The sequence below is a fragment of the Temnothorax americanus genome, unplaced genomic scaffold (assembly GCF_048541705.1).
Source record: "Temnothorax americanus isolate GAGA-0224 unplaced genomic scaffold, ASM4854170v1 Scaffold3, whole genome shotgun sequence".
In the NCBI taxonomy this organism is placed as follows: domain Eukaryota; kingdom Metazoa; phylum Arthropoda; class Insecta; order Hymenoptera; family Formicidae; genus Temnothorax; species Temnothorax americanus.
This window is the reverse complement of record NW_027509442.1, coordinates 3,485,019-3,502,500: the sequence shown is the minus strand read 5'-3', so window position 1 is coordinate 3,502,500 and position 17,482 is coordinate 3,485,019. Positions and strand designations below refer to the sequence as shown.

Genomic DNA, 17,482 nt, shown 5'->3' with positions numbered 1-17,482 from the left:
GTTAAATCATACAAGATAAATTTCACAAAGAAGTAACAGAAAAAGATTTATCTATTTATTTATATATTGTTTCTTTCACACAAGAAACATATAAGTGATTTAATTTGTAGTACATAATAAAGCCAGCAAATGATTATAAAGCTTAAGAACTCTGACATGTCTTTACACGCGATTTAGCATATTATTGCCTCAAAAATGTTTGAAAATCTTATACGCTCGTAACAATGACAGGTGAGGGTTTAATTCTGATCGTATCTACATGGAAAGGGAGATGAGATAGAATGAATATAATGTACATAAAAAGTATTATAATGCTGCAACTGCACACCATGATCTCATCAATCTCAATCATCACATTTTCTATTGTCTCGTTCTTTCTTTACTCCTAAATATGATTTTCTGACAACACAAATAAGTAATATTATACATTTAGATGTACGCGTTTTATGTTTAGCGCTAGCACAAAGATTAACTTGGTGAAAGATAAGTGCTAGTGTTGTGTGACCCTATATACAAATTTAAAAATATATTATAATTGCTCCTTATACAAGTAAAACACAAAATACTGAATTTGCAAGACATAAATTTTATGCAAAATTTTTACAATAATTGGTGTTATGGTAATTAACCATTACTAGTTAGAATAATTACTATACTATAAGTTATATACACCTTTTTAGAAATAATTTTTCCGTTTCATCGCAAATATTACCGACAAAAAATATCACTTTTCATCAGCTTTGTCACAATATATGTCAAAAATTTTATAGAAGATTCGATAAATCATCAATCCAATTTTTCAATATTGAATCTTGATTATTAAATCTCAAATCAAATTAAAGAAAACCAATTTAAAAAAAAAAAAAAAAAAAAGCAAAGCAATAAGATAATTAAATTATCTTTTTGCTTTCTTGAACATACTTCACCGCATAAGCTACTTCTTTGTTACACAGTTTTATAATTATTTGCGATGTATGTATACATATTTTAGTCTTAACTGGAATAGCTGCCGCCCCTCTTAAATATTCAATATTTGAATTTATATATACTTAATTACGGATAATAATGCTCGCAAATAATATCCAGCCGATCAAGTTATATAAATCTGACACGAGGAATAAATGTATCTTTTTATTCTATTCATATGAGATAAAAGAAAAAATAAAGAGAAGAAAACTAAAGTCGACTACAATGTGCATTTCATGCATCTGTCAGCAACATTCAGGTGTACAGTTATAGCATTGAATACAATGTATATATGTTCTAATTCAAGTTAGGAGTCCAAGATAGTGATCATCCTAAGACTGCCAGAAACGATATTTCCAAATGATCCTAATAGGATCATTACTGCATCATTTGTACTGCACAGAATATTTCTAGATATACTACAGAGCATACAGATAAAATTATTGTTAATAATCATACTGTTCGCAATTTCTCAATAAATCATTCCTCGGTCTAACTAACAACATTAAAGAATTAATCGTAACAAAATGGGGAATAAAACTGATACAGGCTACATATCGTATATCTATATTAGAGCTATGAATATTCAGTTATTTCTCTTATTATTTGCAATAAATCGTTAATCTTAATTATTCATTCTCGTGATATATTACTGTTCCTGTACACAATGTCCGACAACACTAGTTTGACATACAACATGTACTAATACATGTGCAAAAGGTAGTCTGAACTATATTAAGACTCAAAGAGTTCAGTAGGTCACCCTATATTCCAAAGGAATGATTAAAAGAGAGCATGTACAAAGGATTCGTCGTTTAGCTTCGAGATCAACATGTACAGGAATATCCTCTACGTAGCTATAATAAAAATAAATTCGTGTGTTAATAAATAAATAACAAACATACATATTATAGAGTGTGATGTTTAGTGGAAGACTGTATTAAGGGTCAATATATATAAGAGATTAAACTTTTCTTAAACTTTTTTATGAGCAAGGGTCTCAAGAATACAGTTGAATTATTGAAATTAGCAGTCAGAATTACATTATACACATTGCATTAATAAATGCAGATAGTATTATTAATAAATAAGATGACTATGAATGAAGTAATTATATGTTTTATAATCATGCATGTGTGTGTGAAATGGCAAAGTTATATAATAAAGAATATAAAAACTATAAAAAGATTACCATCAATAAATAGCATAATAAATAAAAGTAGAAGAAATATATAAGTATATGTATAGTACAGACTAGAGTTTGATGATTTAAAAAAAATAAACATCGCGCAAAGTATCCTTACAAGACCTTTTTGTATATTTATTCGTCAAATATTGAATTTTTTTGAATTTTTTTGTTTCTATAATATTTGAATAAAATAATATAACAGAAGTATCGATAATACATAAATTAACTCAATAATAAAGCATTCAAACACTATGAAAGAGGCAATAAAATTTCAAATAATTATTCGACGAATAATCTTTTCATGTATCAATTTCATAACTATAAATATTGCTACGCTTATCATACGGACTAACTGTCTTAACTTAATTTTGTGTACAATATCTATATAGAAGCTTATTAATTTTATTATGTATGTTAGCAATTTATAGGTACTCATCAATTTGTAATAAAATTATGATAGGCAAGATAACAGAATAAGAGACATTCCATAATTATTTGTATTTTTTTATCTGCTGTATAATGTAGCAATGTTGAATCTTTCAATACCCACAACTGTATCCTTCATTACCCTTAATCTGCAAAAATTTCCATTCGTATAAGAGTGCTGGGCAATATTTTATACTTTCCAAACTAAATAATTTTACATGAGTGTACTATAGTCAAACAAATAATTTTTACTATAACAAACTGCTAAAATCAGTCTATTTTCTACTTTGAAATATTCAAATGCACAAGGCATTTCCAACTCTCTAATAACTCTGATCTCTTCTGATAAATAATTTTCTACAAGAAAAAAATAAAATCTTTAGTGCAACTTATGACAATGTATAATAATCCTAAAGAAGTAGACAATTAAAGAAAAATTTTAAGAAAAAAATTTATAGAAAAGATATTTTTTCCTTTCTGTAAAACAGGATATAAATTTTTACATCTCATAATATTATTTTAGAAAATAATATCTGAAAGTATTACAATATAATAATATCTAATACCTTTTTTATAATCATCAGAAAGAAATCAAAAATAAAATATTAGATCATGTTATAGACAAGAATTTGCTGTAAGATTTTATTATTTATTTATTACTTTTTAGTCTTAATTCCGCGGTAAAAATTAAAGTAAATTATTTTGGCAATCAGTTTTATGCAATCGAAAACATTGTCTTATCCGTTTGACTGAGCGCTCATATCAACTAACATATAAAGTATGACTAAAAGTTCGGGGACAATATTTATTAATAAACAAAATTATATATAGATAAAAATTGTAATTCAATATTATATTTCTCATATAAAATATGGCATGCTATCAAATGCTGATTGCGGTATATTTAGCAGACCATTGCGAAAATGTTGTCCCCAAACTTTTTTATTATACTTTTGTGATATATTACATTGTGTGTGTGTGTGAGTGTGTGTGCGCGTGCGTGCGTGAGCACGCGCGCGCGTGTGTGTGTGTGTGTGTGTGTGTGTGGACGTGGATACACATGTGTACACATATATATTATATGGATGTATATTGTATAGTGAGTTTGAAATAGAAGTACATATATATATATATATATATATATATATATATATATATATATATATGTATACTCTATATGTATACGTGTCTCTATGTTATATACATATATAAATTCATTAATACGATAACGTGTTTGGTATTTTCTGTTTACTAACTGGATGCTCAGCACTCTTATCTTATAACGGGTTTAATTTTATACACAAATGCTTGGATGAAGATGAAGTGATTAACGTATGAGGCAGGTAGCACAGATACGTTGAGGCCCGATGCAGTCATCGTGGCAAAAGGCACCACACTGCCGACAAATTACCATGGCTCCTCGCATATTACATTCACACGGGGGTGGCGGATCGCCGCCGATTATCATCCCGGGTGCACCCGGTTCCGCGCCGCCTGTCACTCTGCTATCCGCGCCTCTCGCCTTCAGGGTGACAGCCTGATGAGAACCCTCCCCGGCGCTCGCCGGTCTTCCTCGCACTAAATGGACCCCAACGCCCATCCCTGCAATTTGCGGCGGTAATGGAGGAGCGGATGATGCTCTCGGTGCACTATCTCCAACTCCCGTCCTTTGTACAAGTATATATTGCCCGAGACCATTGCTGTTGGTGGAACCAAGCTGCGCTATAGGAGTGCTTTCTGTAACCTACAAGGTATCAAGGGATTTAATTAACAAAATCATTATAAACGTTTTACGTAGCTTGAACTGATATATTGCACGTTCAAGCTACTTTCGACCATCAATAGAAATATATTAAACAAATAACATTTAAATTAGAGCATTCTAAATTCGTTTGGTTGCATAATAAGAGCATTCGTTTGTCATCCTTGTTATAATATTTGTGTAAATAAATTTTTGTAGCATTGCACAAAATCGTCGCTGCGTCGTTGCGTCTGATAATTAAAGTCACTATCTCTACTGCGTTTAGGAACCCAAAACTAATGTAAAAATTTGTTTGTTTAGGTACCTGTATGATACCGAGATCGTCACAAGCGACCCGCGAGATTAGCACTGTACACACAAAAAAGGATAAAATAGTATGCGTGTACGTCAAGTGTTCAGTACATACATTTCATACAACAAGAAAAATATTGAACGATAAATTAAAAGATACTTGTAGCAAAGTATGTATTTTGCATGGCTATTATTGTGATCTATCTTCCTAAATTGTTTTTATAAGATTTATTACTAGAATTTCATGAGACCTCATTTGTTATAAGTACGTTGAATAAGAATTAGCGTTTCTTTTTTATCTGCATATCTCACAGAAATGTCAAGTTCATATAAAGATTGATATTAACCCTTATGTCAATACCCGGAATGTGCGACGTTGTTCAATACCCGGGTACCCGGGTACCCACGTGTGTATATATGGGTAAAATTTTTAATGTTTGCATGAAAATTTCTTTATAACCGCCCGGATCGTCGCTATTTGAACTTTTTACTATCAAAATATGCAATGAACTTTTTGTTTCAATACCCGAAAGTAAAAAAATTATTGTCTTAAAGTTTACCTATTTGATTCTAATATCCAGGGTACCCGGGTACCCACTTTTAAGAATATGAGTTTTATTATAGTTATTGACTAAATTAATTTATAAATAATTGTTTCGTATTAATTTACCATTCCTATAACCATATTAATTATTTATAAATTAATTTAGTCAATAACTATAATAAAACTCATATTTTTAAAAGTGGGTACCCGGGTACCCTGGGTATTAGAATCAAGTAGGTAAACTTCAAGACGATAATTTTTTTAATTCCGGGTATTGAAACAAAAAGTTCATTGCATATTTCGATAGTAAAAAGTTCAAATAGCGACGATCCGGGCGGTTATAAAGAAATTTTCATGCAAACATTAAACATTTTACCCATATATGCACAGGTGGATACCCGGGTATTGACATAAGGGTTAAATATACTTTACCCTTGATATAGCAAGTAATACATGTAAAAAGCGGCACAGCTAAATATCTAAACAGCTATATTAATAATTAATATAATAAGTACTACATACCTCCGTCGATGTAGCTTGACGCGCCGTAGCGAATACATGTCTCAGCATAACTGCTTGCGTCTTATTTTGAGCTTGTTTATTGTGTTGTATCGCTTGCTGCGTTTTCTGGGGTTTGACCGTCGTCAGGGTGCGCCCACCAGATTTGCTGGTTGTGAATGCACCGTCTCCTCTAGCAAGTAAACTTGGCGGTGGCTTTAAATGAGCCTTCAGTTGATCTCTATTCGGTGAACTTTGTATGACCTAAAATAATATCAGCGTTCCTACATTTATCAATGTAATACGCATCGCACATTCGATAAATTCATATCTTTACTACATTCACGTATGACTCTGAACTGGATATTGAGTTAGTTTACCGCTTGACATATCTGATAGCTGCGCTCCAAATTGACAGCACCCGGAGGCTCTTTCGTAGAGCTTCTCGATCTACCACCTCCTTGTTCTTTATTACTATTTCTAGAGCCTCTTTGGCTGCCTTGATTGGACACGCGCGAGGGTCGCGTAGAAACGGTTACAGATGGTCCAGCATATTGCTGTTGCTGTTGTGGCGTTTGCTGCTGCTGCTGTTGTTGTTGTTGTTGTTGTTGTTGATGCACAGTAGCCGCAATTTGTCGAGGTTGAACAGAAGAAGCGGTTTGATGTTGAATAACAATCGCGTTCTGCGCGCGATTCTGAGATTGTACTCCCATTGTAGTCGGGAGAGTATTTTGCACTTGACTTGGCGTCGCAATGGTGTTCTGATTCATATTATTCCGCGCATTATTGTTTTGAGTATTTATTTGGGTGATGGTATCCTGCGTTCGTATCATGTTAACTTGCGCGGTGTTACTTTGCTGGGGCTGAAGCTGGGCCGAGATCGTAGACGAGTTATTTGCCAGCGAAGATGTTGTTTCCTGTTCCGGATTAAAGCTCGTTTGCACAAATCTGATGGATTGCAATTGCGGAAACGCAATGATCGGCGGACTTTGCGCTTGCAAGCTCTTCATAACGCAACTGCTTCCCGGGGTGCTAATAGTTAAGCCGTCTGATTGAAATGTAGTTCCTTGAACAACTGGCAATTGAATGCAGTTAACGGATTCCACGTTGGTATCCGCGTTAATAAACTGCTGCGAAGAAGTTGTAGAATCGGTCGTTGTGGAGGTTTCGCTGCATTCATCTTGCGTCGTTACTGTGATATTGGCCGCTACCGATCCATCAAGAGCGGCCGCCACCAAAGGCCAAGGTACTTGCAACTCTTCTTGCGTCTTTGCAAAAACAAAGAATATAAATTAATATAAAATCTTGTTAAGTTTTATTAGATATATTTGAAAATAAGCAAAATTTATCAATTACTACTCGTCGTTTTCATACTGCTCGGATAAAAACTCTTTTTAAACTTTAAGATCTATATTCTTCGTGTTACAATTTTATTTAGTATAAATATATCGTAGTATTATAGTTATTTCTTCTCAATGAGCATTCAGGAGGAATCAATCACTACTAATTATCTGTTTAGTGTCATTTTAAATCATGAAAGCTTATTTTAATTTATTCTCTCCTATGACTTAAAACAAAAAGCAGTAGCTAACTTTGTAATTTTCTTTATTATTTTCTAATTTTATCTTATTTTGTTGTTCAAAGTGATTAAAGTGACTTAGTAAACTGTACATTGTTTCTTATTTGTAATTACGTACTAAATTCTAATTTTTCTTATCTTGTTCTCGATTTGCTCTAACTGTGTAATTAGCCTAAACTCGAGAACCGATTGTTTCGAGTTCAAATCTTATACCAATACTCTAAGAATTGAATTATTTTTGAAAAAATAACGCGTGTGTTAATAACTAGTATGTTATCATAAGTCTTTACAAAATCAAATTTATGTTTTTTACATATATTTTTAAAGTAGCTGGTATTACTGATATGTGTACGGTATAAATAATACTAAAATAATTATCAATGTACATATGCTTACCCTATTATTATTATTGATGTTATTCACGGTCGGATCCACTGTCCAACTACATTCTAACATTTCAGAGCAGACGTAATTATTTGCCTCTCGCAGAGCTTCATCCTCATTACCAACATTTACATCCGTTCCCGTAGTATCTTCAGTTTGTCCCGACACTACTTGCGGCTCAGTTACTTCTGCATTGGTTGAGGCCATTTCCATTCCCTCAAGAATAGGATATATTATCTCTTCTGGACATCCCGAAATCTCTTCATACATTTCGCGCATTTCTCCTCGTACCTAAAGCAAGATTCATAATAAAGTTTTTGACAACAGTGTGGAGATAGTATAATAACAATAGTATATATTTTTTTAATCCTCGGAAGACGGACGCCGCGTGCAGGGCGGACACCGAATCACTTCTGACCCATAGTAAAGTTTGTGTTGCAAGACAAATTTTTACACGAGAATGTTATTTAGTTGTTGTTTTTTGTTTAGAGCTCAAGATTCACGATTCCTTAGACAAGCCATACAGTCTAAACAAAACAGAGTCAGGGCATGGGTCTGGGAGGCGATCAGAGAGTGACCCGACGTCCACCTCCGAAGAGTTAATATTCTAGTCTATCGAGATTGTACTAATACATCTACGATCTCTTAATAGCGTGTTTGATATACATTAAAACTCTTACCTCGAGTTCATGAATACGTTGTAAAGTCTCGCTATCAATTTCCATTCCTTCTGGTATTTGTGATTCGCTATCCGCTGGATTTTCGTGGGAAGTCTGCGTTACCTCAGTTTGATCGCTATTAATCAAACTGGTATCCTCTATAACGATGTCTGCGGGCCTAACTTGATCCTGCGGCGATGAACTTTCAAGGATACTCGTGGTTTCGCAATCCGATATCTGATAAATCTGATCGCTGGATATTTGTGAAATATGTTCCTTTGAGATCTGAGAAATCTGATCTATGGATGCTTGTGATATATATTCGTTGGATAACTGCGAAATTGATTCTACGGACGTGTGTGACCCACGTTCTATCTGTTCGCTCGATCTCGGTGACGAATTATCATCAGGTAATAGCACGGTGTCTTCCTCCGATGCTTCGATTACGTTATTTTCTATAGGTTGCAAATTTTTCTCGCTCGAGGAAAAATCTGTTTCTTCCTCGTAGACATTCGAAATGGTTTCTTGACATATTTGTCTCGCAAGGTCATCAGCCTCAACCATATCTCGTTTCTCGCAAATATCCGTGATCTTGTCAGCCTCCTCTATTTTACTTTCATGCATTTGAATATCTTCTGACACTTCTATGGAATTCACTCGCATTGAGTCATCTAAATGTTTCTCATCAGTCACATTGTCCGGTAATGTATTATAATCCAAGGGCATTAAATTTTGTTGCACCTCTTCAGAATTAACTAGATCGTCGGAACTCTTTACGCCGATTTCGGTCTTGCAGCTGGTGTCGACTTTATCTTCTGTCATTACAATAGGACAGACAGCATGTTCCGACGTAGGAATATCCACATTAGCTTCCAGACGAAGTCTTAAACTTGAACGTGTTACTGCACCACTAGAACGTGACTCGGTAATATAATGGAGATTCGATTTAAGTTTAGGCTCTCGCTTTTCTCCCCATATCGGTTCAAAATGCTTCACTTTCCACGGATCTAGCTTATTCTTATCGCGTTCCGCTTCCATCTTCAGGCGTTGCTGATTTTCTGGAGTGAATTCTCCTTCTGCTAAACGTTTCCGCCATTCTAGGCAAGCTCTCGCAAAAAATTCATTGTTCAATCCAGAGATAGCAGCATCCTATAGGAATAAGATGAAATTAATTAAAATTTATACAAAAATTTAAAATTTCTAAACAATTATATATCTAAAGTTAAAGTAATTCAATAGTATTTACTATTAAGAAATTATATATTATTTAGTACCTGTCTATCTACAGCAGGCAGGAGTTGTGCGAGCTTCCGTTGATACAGTGGAGGCAAGCCTTGAAATGTATGCCTATTTAACAGAGCGCGTAAGCTCGTACTTGCTAATATACTCGCTGGGGACTCCAAATCCACGAGACCAGCTTCTAATTGCGCTGTTGCGGACAGTCTCTTTGTAGATCTCCTGCGGCTTGACTTTAAGCTAAATCCAGGTAAACTAGCCAAAACTTCTCTCATTGTTGCAGCAGGTTCTTCCGGTGCTATATGCGTAAAAAATATAGATGATTTCAGCTGAGATAAGCTATCGTCGTATAAACGATAAAACTTAGACTAAAATTTCTACTTTATATAAAAGATGTAAAGAAAATAAAAAAAAAATGAACTGTGTTATACGATAATCGCTTCCTCAAATTATAATAGTATCTGTATTACGTGTTATCATTATGTTAATCTGTGTATTTGCAACAAATATAGTGAAAACGTAAATGTTTAAGTCAAACGTCAATGAAAGTTTTCTCATTTAACATTTAAAAAATATATTGCAATTTTTCTCACAAACATATCATAGTTAAGAATATTACAATATAACATTGATTACGACATATATTCAGATATTTGTACATAAATTATAAAAACAATATATCAAAGCAATACGTGAATAAACAAATATGCATATATAAAGCATTACTTTATAATATCTATACAAAATTATTTGAATGACAAGTCTTGTCTTTGCTCTAATACTGAGATAAAATATCGACAAATAGATTGCGACATACCAAAGTTCTATCTGTCTATGTCACAAACTAACGTCGTATCAGAATAATCCTGGTTTATGATATAAGCACATATATAGTTCTAACGTTAACTAAATATATACAAAAATGAAGAAAGTCATATTGCAGTATTTAATACATTCTGCAGTAATAATAGCCTTCTGCTTATATTGTACTCAAGATAAATGTTACATCTCGCTGCGAAAGGTATAAGCATTTAGAAATCATCGAATCCCACTGACTCTCCTCTGCGAACGAGAAACGAGGAGCGGAGTTGGAAAATTACCGGTGTTGATGTGCTGCACGTTGTTGACCGGGGATGGTGGATCGTTCGGCGGCGGCGGCGGTAGCGGTTTGACAACGATCCTGGGCAACGTGCGCGAATTGCCGGACGCTATCGTTGTGTTCTTCCGGCGCCGCTTGGCTTGCTGTCGCAACGCGTGCTTAATGACCTTCTTGCTGTGCACCATGCTCGAGTAGCCGGAGCAGCCCGGTATAGTCTCGCACCCCTCGCCCTTGCCGAGCTCCACGTCCGTGTCCATGGCAGCGCCTATGGCTTTGACATCGTCGGCGAGCGGAATGTCGGGGCACGCGGTGTAGGCCTGCCGCGGCATAGCGTTAGAACGTGCACTGACGCTTCCGTACGTTCGATTCCATATTCTCCCGCGATATTTCACAGCTCACGAATGTGTCCTCCTACACTCCTACCTCGCCGAGATATAAACATAACATTTCTCTCCCTCTTCCTCTCTCTCTTCACTCTCTCTCACTCTCTCTCTCTCTCTCTCTCTCTCTCGCGCGCGCTCTCTCTTTCGCTCTTTCTTACCAGTGACGACCGAGTGACATTCTTATCGGTGCGGTCGAAATACGCTGTGAAAGATCACGGCGGAGGTATTTACGTCATTTCGTTCCGGGAATTCGTGAATCCACGGGATTACATTCAGCGGCGAAACGTTACAGTTCCCTCAGTCGCGTAGCGAAATGTCGAAATGCCATCCGGGAAAGTGGAAAAGCTTCCGCTTCTTTCGGCCATACTGTATTTACATATTTATGCCGCGGAAACGTCGCCGAGGGTAGACGCACGACTCGTTTTGCATCCAACGTATGTTCAACGTTTTAACGTGTATTGCGTACTCGAGCAATGCCAATGCATATCGTGCATACAACCAGAGGAGAAAACCTCTCTGATACAACATACATACATATACATATAAATACAATATATATATAACGTTCTCGAAAAGTGGAGCTGAGTCGTGGAGTACAAAAATATTTGATAAGAACGCGAGGTTTAAAATTTTTCCATTGGATCGACCAATCACAGAAGGTTAGGTTATGAATTGATCAATTGACGACGTGAGCAATCGTGTGCCTTGCAACCTTTCAAGTATAGGATTCGTCCTCCAGTCTAGAACGGGCATCAAATAAATCGCCGGCGACTTATTTTAACATTTTTTATAAAATTCTATAGGGCTGCGTTCCAAAACTCACTCTAGTTAACTAAAAATGCTACGACGTAAACTATAGATTTTAGTTACCCAGAGTGAATTTTGGAACGCAACCTAGCATTGTCACGTGCACTATAGATTTTCAGCACTCGGGGGGTGATGTTTCGGAACGCAGCCATGTGATTGGTTGGAGCCAAAGATAAGAACCAATCACTTTCCACTGCTATATAAATATCGGTCGAGAAGAATGACAAGTGAGAACTTGAGGAGAGGTGATCTCGTCGAATTTTGGAGAAAATAAGGTTAACGTCGTGCGGTCGTGCCGACGCTGCCCGTCGTTAAATGGGAATCTATTGAATATTTATTTGTGAAGTGTATTTGTTCTCCTTTACCATCAATCATGACGCTCACAAATAAGGTAAGAAAAATGTTTAATATCATTATTATTGCGCGCGGCGATTGGAAACATTTTATTGATATGCAATTCGAACACTCGAAATTTTTCAGATGGATATCGACGAGAAGAATGCTAAGGGAGAAGGCTTTAAACCGTATTACATTACGAAGATCGAGGAATTGCAGTTAATTGTCGCTGAAAAGAGTCAAAATTTAAGGAGACTGCAAGCACAGCGTAATGAACTCAACGCCAAAGGTATCTATTTTGACTTAGCGCGATACAAATATTGCTCTATAAAAGTCGGATATGTTCTGTGATGTAAGAAAATTCTTTGAATTATCATCTTTTGTAGTACGCATGTTACGCGAAGAGTTACAACTCCTGCAAGAACAGGGTTCCTATGTCGGGGAAGTGGTTAAACCTATGGACAAGAAGAAGGTTCTAGTTAAAGTACATCCAGAGGGCAAATTTGTGGTAGATATAGACAAGAACATCGACATCAACGACGTGACTCCGAACTCGCGCGTTGCTCTGCGTAACGAAAGTTACACTCTGCATAAAATATTGCCGAATAAAGTCGATCCGCTTGTCTCCCTTATGATGGTAGAGAAAGTGCCGGATTCTACCTACGAAATGGTTGGAGGTTTAGATAAACAGATAAAGGAGATAAAAGAGGTCATAGAGTTACCGGTCAAGCATCCAGAATTGTTTGATGCTCTTGGAATTGCACAGCCAAAAGGTGTACTGCTGTATGGACCACCAGGTAATTTATTATTTATTATATTACCAAAGACGGACCACATATGTGGGAACCTTCATATTCTATCGTAATTATCTGCTGCACGCTTATCTACCATAATCTTTGATGGTGTCACGATGACGATGCAAAATCTTTCAGGCACCGGCAAGACTCTTCTTGCAAGAGCGGTCGCGCATCATACCGAGTGCACCTTCATTCGCGTATCCGGATCTGAGTTGGTGCAGAAATTTATCGGAGAAGGTTCGCGTATGGTTCGTGAATTGTTCGTCATGGCGAGAGAACACGCACCGTCTATAATATTCATGGACGAAATCGATTCCATTGGAAGTTCCCGGATTGAATCTGGATCTGGTGGCGATAGTGAAGTATGTATGAAATATATGTGTGAATACAAATATAGTCTCGTAATTGTGTTCTAAATTATACTTTCAGGTACAACGTACCATGTTAGAATTGCTGAATCAGTTGGACGGTTTTGAAGCAACGAAGAACATAAAAGTTATTATGGCCACAAACAGAATTGATATCCTGGATCCGGCATTATTGCGGCCCGGGCGTATTGATCGTAAGATCGAATTCCCACCTCCAAACGAAGAGGCTAGATTAGACATCCTGAAGATTCATTCTAGGAAAATGAATTTGACACGTGGAATAAATCTGAGAAAGATAGCTGAACTCATGCCTGGTGCGTCAGGAGCAGAAGTCAAGGTAATAAAAGGACGTTCTCTACCGCAGTTTCATAATTGAGAGCATGGAATAAATGTTAAATGATATAAATCTAATTCTCTGCTCTTAACAAATTACTTTATTCCAAAGATTTTTTTAAAAGAAGAATATATCAAGAGATCTTGTGCCATTCCACTATCTTAAATTTTAATAAAAAAAACTTTGAGAGCTCTTCTCATATTTTACTTTTATCACGATAAAAAAGATGTTTGCTAAATTTTTTGGCATGCCGTAACTTCTTAAATATTTGTATACACGTTCTAAAATGTGAATGTATATTGTTTATATTATAGGGTGTTTGTACGGAAGCTGGAATGTATGCTCTTAGAGAACGTCGAGTTCACGTAACTCAAGAAGATTTTGAGATGGCTGTAGCAAAAGTGATGCAGAAGGATTCTGAGAAAAATATGTCGATCAAGAAGTTATGGAAATAATCAGCTTTGCAATTTTTCAATGTCTCATTAACAATCTTCAATCTATTATTCTCTCATAGGCGAACTATTTTAATGGCGATATATTTAAGATGTGTAAACGTAGAAACTTCATATATGAAATTATAGATAACAGTAAAACCATTGTAATATCCAAACAATGAAATTTTATTACTGTATTTAAAAAATACCATACCATTATATTAAATACAATTTAATTTAAAACAGATTTTTGCTTATATGTACCTTATGTAGTAATCGTACCCATCGTTCTCAATAGCGAGTCGCTCATTTAAGTGTTTTCTCATAGAACATAGGATGTCCACTATTATACGTTTATTTGATAATTATATTTATCCTGAGATTAATGAAAACATAAAGCCGTCAACCATGTATTTTAACTTAAAGATATATACAAAAAAATTCCCTGCGGTACAAAATACCTTGTATCTAACACGCAAAGAAATCTATAAAAAAAAATTCAAGAAAAATTATATCGTTGCTGCAAAGAAGTCTTGATTGCTCTACCAACTGTGGCAACTGTACAATCGATAAGTCTCCCGCTTAATTTCCAAAATATTGATCCGTAATTAACTGACTTTAGCTGACTGCTTCGTAAAGATTCGCCCCGAGCGTTTTAAAATCACTATTTAGCATCAGACGTTGAAGCCAATCCGCCGCTAAATCGTTTGGCGTTGGATTATCCGGAATCTGCCCATTTATAATAGGGATAATCTTGGCCAAGGCCATAGTGGTTTTGTTAACATCTACAAATCCATTCAAATCATTTGCAGCTCCTTCCCTCGTTAAAGTCGGATTTTCAGCGCTCGATTCTCCCAAAAGCGATGTTTTATTAACACCAACAGTTTTAGAAGGATGAAGGTATTCAGTAAAGTATGCAGCTATATGATCCATTAATAAGACAAATCCACTTCTGATATTTTTCTGCATTAAATCCTGTACTTCTTCGCTCTCCGACACATCTAGCATCTGATCCCTCAGCTTCGAATAGGTAGATGTGTCGCTGTTTTCAATATCATGTTGCAACGTGTAATAAGTGAAATTTTTCACAGGATCTCTCGAGCTGTCGGCAGACACGGATGATGTAACTGCCCAATAAATTTGTTCCAAATCTCTCAACGTTAACTGCTGCGTCAGAGACAACGAAGCTGTGACTTCGGCAACTTTACTCTTTATGAAACTGCTCAAGTTTTTAATGCCCTCGTATATAAAATAACTAGAAAGAGCCATGTATCTTGCCTGTACCTCACTGCCGATAGTCCCATTATCCACATTCTGCGCACCTTTGTACATATGCCCGCTAATCAAATTGAGCTGAATTCTAAGAAATGTAACTAGCATCGTATAAGAATAAATTATTACGGCCGATCGCGTGATCGCCAACACCTTCAGTTGACTCCAGGACGTTAGCTTGTCGGCCGAGCCGTCTCTAAGTTGATTTATGATTACCTCCGTGTCGATTTCTTTGACGACAGAGTTTCGCAGAGTCACCGCGAGGGACGATATCATTTGGTTACACGTTCTTTCCGTGCTCTCATAGTACTGTCGTTTCCTCGTCCTTTCCATCAGCATCCTGATCTCATTTTCTTGCCACTCTCGCAGCTTACGCTGCGTGTAACGCGTCAAGAAGATGACGCTGCTAATAATGACGCTCCCAAATATAAACTTACGCCTGTGGCGACTCAAAAATCCCCGAATGCTTGAAAACATGTCTTAAATTGTTTATGTGGATCCGGTACACGTACAGATATATTACAAAATGTTTAAAATTTGTCCATGACAAACTTGGACACTAGGAACAATCCTAGGAATGATACGTGTTCATTCCATGTTATCTGACTCGGACTGCATATTCGTGGCAACACGTTCTAATCTGTTTGTGATATAATTGGTTGTGTCAATAAATCTCTCCACGCAATTCACGAGACACTTGTGAACTTTAGGCTCCAGGCGTAGCGACGGCTTATCCATACAAGTCTCCCAGCAAAGACCCGTTAATTCATGTACTAACCCCTGAAAACATCCCAAAAATATCATATTAAAGAAATAATGGTAAAATATATGATAAGATTACTGAATTTAAATTTTCTCAAGTATATCAGTGGAGTTGAGATCGAACTGTCCGATAAAGTTGGAAATGATGAAAAATATTTATTTCAGGTTTCTTTCTTTATATATTACAAAGTGCGAAATATAAATAAAAAATATCTGCAAATTTGCGCAACCGATCCAGGAACTAACCTGAAAATGCTGCTTTTTCGTTTCGGTATCGATAAAATGCTGCAACTGATCGTCCAGGACAACCCGCGTGTCCGAGTTTTCCATAAGACTCATACTTCGGATCCTCGCGTTCGTATATCTACCTGCATTAATGCAAATTTTCGACTTTTCCGAAACCACCTTTACCCTTCCCTTATGCAATGTAACGATACCCGGAACCAGTTTTATATATTCGCAAGAAAAGTCCTCTGATAATTTATTTGCTATCAATGGTACTCTTATCTCGATTCTCGAGTCGCGTAAATGCGTAGGGAACCTTTAAAATTCTCCGAAAGTTATTCAGAATCGAAAAATTCCCTAGCGACTAGCCAATCGGCGCAGTCGGCCATGCATCAACGTGAAGTTAGCCGCGGCCGTTTGTAGTCACGTTCGGGTTTGCGGTTTCGTAGAAAAAATCGAAAAACCGTACGCGCGCACTGGGCCCCTGGGCTAGGGTCACATGCGGCACATGCGCAGGCTCCGTACTCCGTGGTCGCACGCGCATGTAAAAGTGCGCGAATTTGAAACGTATGTATACTTATAATGCATATCACTTATCTTTCAATGATGAATATATCTTATATAATACTAGCTGGTTACTCGGGCTTCGCCCCGGTAACGAAAAACTATACACTCTATAGCACTCGCCGGAAATTTCTACCTCATCTATTTTATATCGTCTTAATACAAAATCTGTCCAGCGGTTTTTGAGTTATAAATGGTGTAACTAACCCGACTTTGTTTTATTTATATAGATATCAAAGGGTAATTCTTCAGTTTAGCTACAGCAGCACAAAAAACGATGAACTTAGGTTCATTCGACGCGTTTTTGCACGAAACGAAAGAATCTGGCAGAAAAAAGTGTCGCTCTGCCCCGCGACGCGAGATATTAATCGTTAAAGTTGACAGGAATCAGGTTATGATTCCTGTCATACCGACGAGATGCAGCGACTAACGACCATGCCCTGCGGCCACATGCGCATGCTCAGTGGTCGCACGCGCATGCAAAGTGAAATATAGCAGCTATTTTGAATATTGAAAGGCATAAATAACTAATATATATGTCGAAATAGTTCACGCATACACTTCCAC

At 36.3% G+C, this 17,482-nt stretch overlaps 4 protein-coding genes across 6 annotated transcripts in view; 1 reads left to right on the top strand and 3 right to left on the bottom strand.

Annotated features, from left to right (window-relative positions):
* Positions 1 to 11,604, bottom strand: part of Asx (transcriptional regulator additional sex combs) — a 13,072-nt gene extending 1,468 nt beyond the window's left edge. The window contains exons 1-8 of one of the 3 annotated variants that reach the window (XM_077411753.1): positions 11,175 to 11,601; positions 10,635 to 11,052; positions 9,573 to 9,832; positions 8,320 to 9,447; positions 7,652 to 7,930; positions 6,057 to 6,944; positions 5,701 to 5,940; positions 1 to 4,325 (exon numbers count right to left, since the gene is read on the bottom strand). The exon at positions 1 to 4,325 is cut by the window's left edge and continues 1,468 nt beyond it. In XM_077411753.1, coding sequence (XP_077267879.1) covers positions 3,909 to 4,325; positions 5,701 to 5,940; positions 6,057 to 6,944; positions 7,652 to 7,930; positions 8,320 to 9,447; positions 9,573 to 9,832; positions 10,635 to 10,962 — 3,540 coding nt within the window. In that variant the 5' untranslated portion in view covers positions 10,963 to 11,052; positions 11,175 to 11,601 and the 3' untranslated portion in view covers positions 1 to 3,908. Of the gene's footprint in view, positions 4,326 to 4,647; positions 4,692 to 5,700; positions 5,941 to 6,056; positions 6,945 to 7,651; positions 7,931 to 8,319; positions 9,448 to 9,572; positions 9,833 to 10,634 lie in introns of all 3 variants that reach the window. The other 2 variants (XM_077411754.1, XM_077411751.1) reach the window with 2 other exon arrangements.
* Positions 11,605 to 12,040: 436 nt separating this feature from the next.
* On the top strand, positions 12,041 to 14,339 carry Rpt6 (26S proteasome regulatory subunit Rpt6). Its single transcript, XM_077411766.1, has 6 exons — positions 12,041 to 12,214; positions 12,304 to 12,448; positions 12,546 to 12,956; positions 13,092 to 13,318; positions 13,386 to 13,661; positions 13,973 to 14,339. The coding sequence occupies exons 1-6, from the start codon at positions 12,197 to 12,199 to the stop codon at positions 14,111 to 14,113; spliced, it is 1,218 nt and encodes a 405-aa protein (XP_077267892.1). The 5' UTR covers positions 12,041 to 12,196; the 3' UTR covers positions 14,114 to 14,339.
* On the bottom strand, positions 14,261 to 15,841 carry Pex3 (peroxisomal biogenesis factor 3). The gene has a single exon (XM_077411767.1). It carries the CDS (start codon positions 15,839 to 15,841, stop codon positions 14,711 to 14,713), a length of 1,131 nt encoding a protein of 376 aa, XP_077267893.1. The 3' UTR covers positions 14,261 to 14,710.
* Positions 15,807 to 16,647, bottom strand: LOC143900428 (mitochondrial import inner membrane translocase subunit Tim8 A-like). The gene is made up of 2 exons (XM_077411768.1): positions 16,373 to 16,647; positions 15,807 to 16,144 (listed from the first exon to the last, which is right to left on the bottom strand). The coding sequence occupies exons 1-2, from the start codon at positions 16,463 to 16,465 to the stop codon at positions 15,953 to 15,955; spliced, it is 285 nt and encodes a 94-aa protein (XP_077267894.1). The 5' UTR covers positions 16,466 to 16,647; the 3' UTR covers positions 15,807 to 15,952.
* Positions 16,648 to 17,482: the final 835 nt, after the last annotated feature.